Source organism: Alligator sinensis, unplaced genomic scaffold (genome assembly GCF_000455745.1).
Source record: "Alligator sinensis unplaced genomic scaffold, ASM45574v1 scaffold273_1, whole genome shotgun sequence".
In the NCBI taxonomy this organism is placed as follows: Eukaryota; Metazoa; Chordata; order Crocodylia; family Alligatoridae; genus Alligator; species Alligator sinensis.
The window spans coordinates 2,963,139-2,971,785 of NW_005841943.1; the positions used below are offsets into that span (position 1 = coordinate 2,963,139).

Consider the following 8,647-nt stretch of genomic DNA (forward strand, 5'->3'; position numbering starts at 1 on the left):
GCGGGGAGCTGGGCCTGACCTCTGTGCGAGTAGGTGGCCGGGGTTGGGGCGGGGCTGGGGGAATGGGGAGGGGCCCATGGGGGGACCCCCACCAGGCCCCATCCCCTGCCTGCTCCCCAGCCCTCCTGAGCACCCTGCTACACCCACCCACTCTCCCAGCTCCCCCCCCCACATGGCTTCCCCACCCAGCCCTGGCTCTTTAAAAACAAAGCCCCCACTCACTGGCTGCTGCAGTGGCCTTGGGGCTTCTCGGGGCTCATGTCAGAGCCCCTCCATGCAGTGCGGGGCAGTGGAAGTCAGCAGGGATCACCCCCCTGCCTGGCAGGAGCTGGTGAGCGCAGGGCTTTTTATTGCAAAGAGCTGGGGCCTGGAGAGCAGGCAGGGTTGGGGGCTCATGACAGAGCCCCCCATGCAGTGTGGGGCAGCGGGGATCACCCCCCCACCTGGCAGCATCCAGTGAGTGGGGGCTTTTTTTTTTTTTCGAAGAGTCACGAGCTGGGGCCAGGCAGGGCAGCCATTTACAGCTCTGGGAGAGCAGGCAGGGGATGGGGTTGATTCGGCTGATTTCAGCTGCAGCCGAATCTCCAAATCAGATTCGGCCAAATCAATTTGGGGCAGTGTTTCAAATCACCGAATCAAATCACTGCCTGCCAAATGCGAAGCGAATACTAGCTGCTTTGCACAGGCCTGATAGATAGATAGATAGATAGATAGATATGCATGTCTATAGTTTTACACACACGCACATGTGTGCGCACAGATATACATAATTCCTTTTAGGAGCAGGTGAATGACTACTGAGTCGGACCAAATTTATATTCCTGTCAGCCTGATTTAGCATGTTTTTGTCATGATTTTTATTACAAGGACATTATAATTGCATTCTGCCATCTATAAATCACTGAGAAAAAGGTTCATTGAAGCACAGGGATGAAGTGTTGCTCAGCCTCATCCTATATTGTGTTTTTCATTTTTCAGTTATATGAAAAGATGTGTAGCTTAAGTACACATCTTAGCACATTAATTTAATAAAGTATGTGCTTAAAAATCAAAAGACAAACCACTTTAATGTTGTGTTTATTGCAGTTAATATCTTCCAACCCAATGCAAAGGTAGTTTTATAGGGGTTGTTTGCTCCATGGTAGAACCAGGTTTTACCATGAGTGAAGCATAAATTCCCTGAAACAGCAGTTGAAAATCCATTCAGACAATTGTGGACATTCACACCACTTTGCTATAAGCATAGCTTAACCACAGTGCAATAATTTTCAATTATAGTGCACTATCCAAATTCTCACTTTCACAAAAAGTGGATATATGAAGAAGCTAAGCGATGATTGTTATGATGGAAAAATTGGTTCTGTAATAGAATAGGAAGAAAATGATTTGCATCATGATCTCTGGAAATAATAAAAGCACCCTGTTTCTCTTTTTTGCAGAATGTAAACAGGTCTTTTTTGTTATATCGTTTATATATTAGTTTATAGTGGGGTTGAAGATAGACTCGGATTAATTGGATGGTTCTTTATATCTAACTTTTTCCTTGATGGTAGCAGTCTTAGGTGACCTCAGTAAGAAATTGCCATCTGTTAGGAGGAGCAGAGGAGGAATACCTTATGACTTTGGCCTAACCAATGCTCATAACACAATACCACCATGCACAGCATCTTGGATTGAACTGCCAGGTTAACGTACAAATATAGATTTTTTTTTTTACTCTTTTACTAAAGAAAAGATCCCTGATCACCAAGGACATTTTTTCCATACTCTCCAAATGTTACTGATCTAGAAATCTTCTGGGATCATATTAATTCTCTAGTGAAAATTCATCCTGGCATTACTGAGAGCAAAGGTTCAGAGCAAAAGTTCAGTGCCTTCGATACGGTATCCCACCCCATACTGGTGAACAAGTTAAGAGGCTGTGACTTGGACGACTAAACAGTCCGGTGGGTGGCGAATTGGCTAGAGGGTCGCACCCAGAGAGTCATAGTGGATGGGTCGGTTTCGACCTGGAAGGGTGTGGGCAGTGGGGTCCCGCAGGGCTCGGTCCTTGGACCGATACTCTTCAATGTCTTCATAAGCAACTTGGACGAGGGAGTGAAGTGTACTCTGTCCAAGTTTGCGGATGACACAAAACTGTGGGGAGAAGTGGACACGCTGGAGGGCAGGGAACAACTGCAAGCAGACCTGGACAGGTTGGACAAATGGGCAGAAAACAACAGAATGCAATTCAACAAGGAGAAATGCAAAGTGCTGCACCTAGGGAGGAAAAATGTCCAGCATACCTACTGCCTAGGAAATGACCTGCTTGGTGGCACAGAAGCGGAAAGGGATCCTGGAGTCCTAGTGGACTCCAAGATGAACATGAGTCGGCAGTGTGACGAAGCCATCAGAAAAGCTAATGGCACTTTATCGTGCATCAGCAGATGCATGACGAATAGATCCAAGGAGGTGATACTTCCCCTCTATCGGGCGCTGGTCAGACCGCAGTTGGAATACTGCATGCAATTCTGGGCACCGCACTTCAAGAGAGGTGCGGATAACCTGGAGAGGGTCCAGAGAAGGGCCACTCGTATAGTTAAGGGCTTGCAGGCTAAGCCCTACAAGGAGAGACTAGAGAACCTGGACCTTTTTAGCCTCCGCAAGAGAAGGTTGAGAGGCGACCTTGTGGCTGCCTATAAGTTCATCACGGGGGCACAGAAGGGAATTGGTGAGGTTTTATTCACCAAGGCGCCCCCGGGGGTTACAAAAAATTATGGCCACAAGCTAGCAGAGAGCAGATTTAGACTAGACTTTAGGAAGAACTTCTTCACAGTTAGAGTGGCCAAGGTCTGGAATGGGCTCCCAAGGGAGGTGGTGCTCTCCCCTACCCTGGGGGTCTTCAAGAGGAAGTTAGATAGGCATCTAGCCGGGGTCATCTAAACCCAGCACTCTTTTCTTCCTATGCAGGGGGTCGGACTCGATGATCTATTGAGGTCCCTTCCGACCCTAACATCTATGAATCTAAGATATATAGCCTTAGGAACATGTGCTGTCTGTTGGAAAAGGGCCATGTGCTGTCTTTTGGAAAAAGCTTTTCTTATGCTGAAAATATTCCCACATTGCTGTGTGCCACCAATAAGTCAGAACGCCTACCAGTTTATGGCTTTTTGTCATCAATGTAGACTTGACTGAAAATGTAAAATGATTCCTTTTGCATTAATAGAAATGAAAATTGCTTGGCCACTTGCCTCACGTGTGAGTCTGAACTATAATCAGCTGTACTCACATTAGTCTGTACTGTAATCAAGTGTGTAATCACACATTCAAGCACTGATTTCAGTGACACTTTCATTTTTATGTTCGTGAGCTGATCTATTGCGAGTATTATTCTGTCTCTGCTTCTTAAACTGTGATAAGGGATGGTTATACTGTAAATGTGTCCTTTATAAGCCCTGATTAAACTGTATACAAAATGTTCCCTAACACACCTGCAACTGTGAGTACAAGCAGCAGTTATCAACAAGCTGTGTCTGCCTGAACAGCAGCCAGTCCTGTTCAAATTGTGAATGAAAGTTCTTGGATTTTATTTTTCAGAACCAAAGAAAATGGCTTTGACAGAGAGCCTTTGCACTCAGAGCATCCAAGCAAGCGGCCCTGCACTATTAGCCCAGGCCAGCGGTACAGTCCAAATAATGGCTTATCTTACCAGCCCAATGGTCTGCCTCACCCTACCCCACCTCCACCTCAGCATTATCGTTTGGATGATATGGCCATTGCCCACCACTACAGGGACTCATACAGACACCCCAACCACAGGGACCTCAGGGACAGAAACAGACCTATGGGTAAGGGACACTTGAGAAACTTTCTGCATCATTTATTGTTCTTTGCATCTTGTTTCCCTTTTATTTACTGTAATTAAACTACTTCAGAGAGAGAGTTTTTTCTAGTAAAGAACTGTATTTCCCTCTTACTTCCTTGTGGTCTGTGATCCAGTCAAGTTTAATGTCTGAAATGAATTTTATAGCATTGAACTTGATTATCACTTGAACTATGCATTCATATGGCAGAGTAAGAAATATAGACTACCCCTTTTGTTCTTGCAGTGAACAAAATAGATTTCTGAGCAGGTGTACAGGGAACTTGTGAAGACCTGATTTTTCCTTGTATTCTGTTCATGTGGCAACCAGAACAATTGGGCTTCTAAAGGGGTGTTAACTTGGTTGTCTTTAATGAAGTGGTATAGACCTTGAGGCTGCTGACAGACATGGAAAAAAATGCACTTTACTTCAGTCAGCTATTAGATAAAAGTGCCAAAAAAGCCCTGCTGTAGTAAACAGACATTGAGCAAGCCAGGTCAGACTAACGTGATGCCTCTTCTGGGCATGCACTGGGTTCAGCTGGATTTTGGGGGTGAGAGGAGGTTACATCTGTAAGCACCCTGAGGTGGTTATTAGGGCTGTGCAAAGCTTCAGGTGCACAATTCAGAGGAGATTCAGCCTGATTTGGCAGCTGAATCTCTGACTTCGAACTGAATCAGGAGACTGATAAAAAGGTCCGAATCGATTCGGAGAGCTTTGGAGATTTGGGCAGTCTGCACTTGCCATCGCAGGGAGCTGTACCTGCACTCTGTGCCGGTGAGTAGAGGGTGGGGAAGGCTGGGGGAGAGGACCATGGGGGGACCCCTGCCAGGCCCAATCCCTGCCTGCTCCCCTAGCCCTGCTGAGTGCCCCCACCTGCTCTCCCAGCCCCACTGATAGCTGCCCCACCTGCCCCAGCTCCAGGTTCTTTAAAAAAAAGGAAAAACCCGGCACACACTGCATGCATTAGTGGTCATTGGGGCTTCTGGGGGCTCGTGGCAGAGCCCCACACACAGTGGGGGGGCAGTGGGGACTGGCCCCCTGCCTGGGGGCCAGTGCAGGGCTTTTTTTTTTTCCTTTTTTTAAAAGAGCCAGGAGCTGGGGCTGGGAGAGCGGGCAGGGGATGGGGCCTGTTTGATTCAGAGATTTGGCCAATTTCAGCTGCAGCCGAATCTCCAAATCATATTTGGCCAAATCAATTTGGGACAGTGATTCAAATCACCAAATCAAATCATTGTCCCCCAAATCGGCCAAATCCGAAGCAAATGCTAGCTGCTTTGCACAGGCCTAGTGGTTATTGTATTTAATCAACTTATATTTGTTCTGTCTGTCATTTACATTTTTTCAATCTTTTGTAGTATGACTATAAAATAACACGGTATTATTTAACCATTGTATTTCTTGCAATATATATAGCAGTTAAAATGCTGTTACATCAGTTCTTCAGAGTTCAGCCTTTCTAATGATTTGAAGGTTTGGCTTTTCTTTTTTTTTAACTTGAAAGTAGTATGTGAAGTGAAAAATGAGCAATCTTGGGGCAGAGGGAACATCCTATAAAAACTTCAACTAATTATCTAGATGTCAGTTTGACATGGTTTCTCTCTCAGTGATTTTACACTTAGTTTGGCAAATATTTATTCCACGTTGAAAAAGTCTATAAACGACCTAGAATATTGGGTATGTGACCAATATGACAATTTCTGAATTTTAGAACTAGGGTCACTTGCTTAATTTTTGTTGCATGCAAAATGTCTACCCTTCCCTAATGCTTTTCATGCTTTTCAAGAAGACTCATTTGAAATGTTAATATATTGATCAAGAATAAAGCCTACATAAAAATAAGAAAAATCAACATGAAATCGCACCTTTTTAAAACATATTGTAATTCTGAAGTAATTTCAACACAGAGAACAATAAATATTAATTCTGTTTCTTTGTATGGTATTATGGAAATGATCAGACAGCCTTGACAGTCTTATCTTTGCACCAGAAAATGATGTTTCAACTCACTTACAGTATATCGTCTACATTTTTTATAACTTTTATTGAAGCAGCCTTCATCCTTTTGTTGTGCAGTCTAGCAAGTGGTCTGTGTAAAACTGAGGTCAAATGGAATTATGTGCATGGAACACTGGCAGTATTGGACTAAATTATTTTAAATGCATCTTGTTATGAATATTACTCTTCCAGTTGTTTTTCATTGTGAAATAAATTTGTTTTTCCCACTAAAAAGACTGATAAAACACTAAACTGTATAGTCTTTATATACATAAACCTTCAGTGAGCAAATTGCTTCATGCATTTACGTAATGAATGGAGAGTCATTGTGAATATCTGGGACTCAATGTTATATAAATGAGAGAACGAGATCTTTTCTAGATGAAACCTTTGATGTAAGTACTTCTTATCAATTTTGGCAGGGTTGCATGGCACACGTCAAGAGGAAATGATTGATCACAGGCTAACAGACAGAGAATGGGCAGAAGAGTGGAAACATCTTGACCATGTAAGATGTGTACATGTGTGTGTAATTGTCTGAAGTGATGTATGTGAATAGAAGTATACAGTGACTTTCGAAAGTAACACTACAATATTATCAACTAGTGTAGTGCATTTAAATTTGTTCCTTTATCTCCCATACCGGGGGGAAAAGTCTTTCATATTTGAAAATATTGGGGATTAAAGTACAGCTCCTGGTTCCCAGTTTGTCTGCCTAAGCCAGCAATTGGGCTCCATATACCCATTTTAGAATACTAATTGCGGAAACAAAGGTATAAGAAAAGTTGGGAGCTGAAGTTTGCCTATTGGATGGATTGTTTCATTGATTGGTACCTTTAAAAATGGTGGGGGGTTGTTGCACTAATAACATTTAGACTTTGTAAGTGTTGAACTTTGCCTTTGCAGTTCTGAGATTCAGAAGGAATTGTTTGCAAGAGAGACTAGTATTTTATAACTACTTTAAAAACTAGGGAAAGAATCTTTCTTCTTTAGAGCCCTGACTGTTGACATGAGAACATTTCACAGTATTGTCTGTTTGGTCTATGAATATAGCACATCATAATCAAATATTCCTTTGGTTCCTCCTTTCCCTTTTCCTCTGACAAATAGCTGTTAAACTGTATAATGGACATGGTGGAAAAGACAAGGCGATCTCTCACTGTACTACGGCGATGTCAAGAAGCGGACCGTGAGGAGCTTAATTACTGGATACGACGGTACAGTGATGCAGAGGATTTAAAAAAAGGTGGTAGCAGCAGCAGTAGCCATTCCAGACAGCAGAGTCCAGTGAATTCAGATCCAGTTACATTAGGTACAGTATCTCCTTCAAAGGTTGTTTTCCAGTCCTGCTCCGACATAGCCAAACTCTCGTTCCTTATTTAATTTATTTATGTAATGCAGCTGAAATTTATAGTTGTTCTGTGTGGGGTTTTTTTCTTGGTTTTTTTTTTTTGCTTAATACAAGTTACATTTTCTTTTTCACTTGAAAACGAGGACTATCTATCTATTTACACATATAATTTCCTAATAGCCTAATTTTCATTGGAAACACTTATTTTTTATGATACTCATCGATTTTTCCCTCCCATTTGTATTGGGGAAAGGTTTGGAGAACAGAATGGAATTTGAATTTGGTCATGTAATGAGCTGAACACTATGGCTGCTTACAGATGTGGGGGAGGGAAAAAACATCTTTACTTTCAGCTCGGCATGCCCCTATGGCAAGCACAGCATGGAGGGGAGTTGCCCCTGTGCCAAGCACAGCCAGTGAGGGAGATATCCGGGTGCCTCCTCAGAAATCTCTCCATATTACTGAGGAGGGACCCGGATATCTCCCCCACTGGCACCCCCGAGGGCCCTGTGGGTGGCACACCCAGGACTAGGGTCAATGAGGACCTTGTCAGGGAACTTCTGGAGGGACTAGATGTATTTAAATCCGCAGGTCCTGATGATCTCCACCCCAGAGTGCTGAAGGAACTAGCAGGGGTCATTGCGGGGCCTCTGGCGCAGCTCTACGAGCACTCATGGCGCTCGGGCGATGTGCCTGAGGACTGGAAAAGCGCCAATGTGGTCCCCATCTTCAAAAAAGGAAGGAAGGAGGACCCAGGAAACTATAGGCCCATGAGTCTTACCTCAGTCCTGGGGAAGCTTTTCGAAAGAATTATCCTGGCACATGTCCAGGAAGGGCCAGCAGGGGAGGTTATGCTCAGGGGCAACCAGCATGGGTTCATTAGGGGCAGGTCTTGTCAAACCAACCTGGTGGCCTTCTATGACCAGGTCACCAAGTCCTTGGATGCAGGTGTCGCAGTGGATATTGTCTTTCTGGACTCAGGAGGGCCTTCGACACGGTCTCTCACCCCATTTTCAGTAAGAAACTAGGAGACAGTGGTGTTGATGCCTACATGGTCAGATGGGTCACTAACTGGCTGGAGGGCCACACCCAGAGGGTGGTGGTGGACGGGTCTTATTTGACCTAGAGCAGAGCTTTCCAAACTGTGTGCCACGACACATTAGTGTGTCGGTGGCAGTGTGTAGGTGTGTCACGCGAAATGCAGAAAATTTTGCGGAAGGGCACCGCAGAGCTCCCTTACTCGCGTCTGCTTCCCTTGGCCCCTCCCCCGGAACTGAATTACTGTGTCGCGAAATGATGCATGTCTAAAAAGTATGTCACCAACATGAAAAGTTTGGAAAGCTCTGACCTAGAGGGATGTGGGCAATGGGGTTCCCCAGGGCTCGGTCCTTGGGCCCACACTATTCAACATCTTCATCAGTGACTTGGGCAAGGGGGTAGAAAGCACCCTGTTCAA

At 44.4% G+C, this 8,647-nt stretch overlaps 1 protein-coding gene across 11 annotated transcripts in view; it reads left to right on the forward strand.

Moving 5' to 3' along the window:
• Window positions 1-8,647, forward strand: part of RUNX1T1 (RUNX1 translocation partner 1) — a 141,847-nt gene that overhangs the window by 101,281 nt on the left and 31,919 nt on the right. For all 11 annotated transcript variants that reach the window (XM_006019998.3, XM_025199406.1, XM_025199407.1 and 8 more), the window contains 3 exons: window positions 3,577-3,827; window positions 6,263-6,348; window positions 6,951-7,152. In XM_006019998.3, the coding sequence (XP_006020060.1) occupies window positions 3,577-3,827; window positions 6,263-6,348; window positions 6,951-7,152 (539 nt within the window). The remainder of the gene's footprint in view (window positions 1-3,576; window positions 3,828-6,262; window positions 6,349-6,950; window positions 7,153-8,647) is intronic.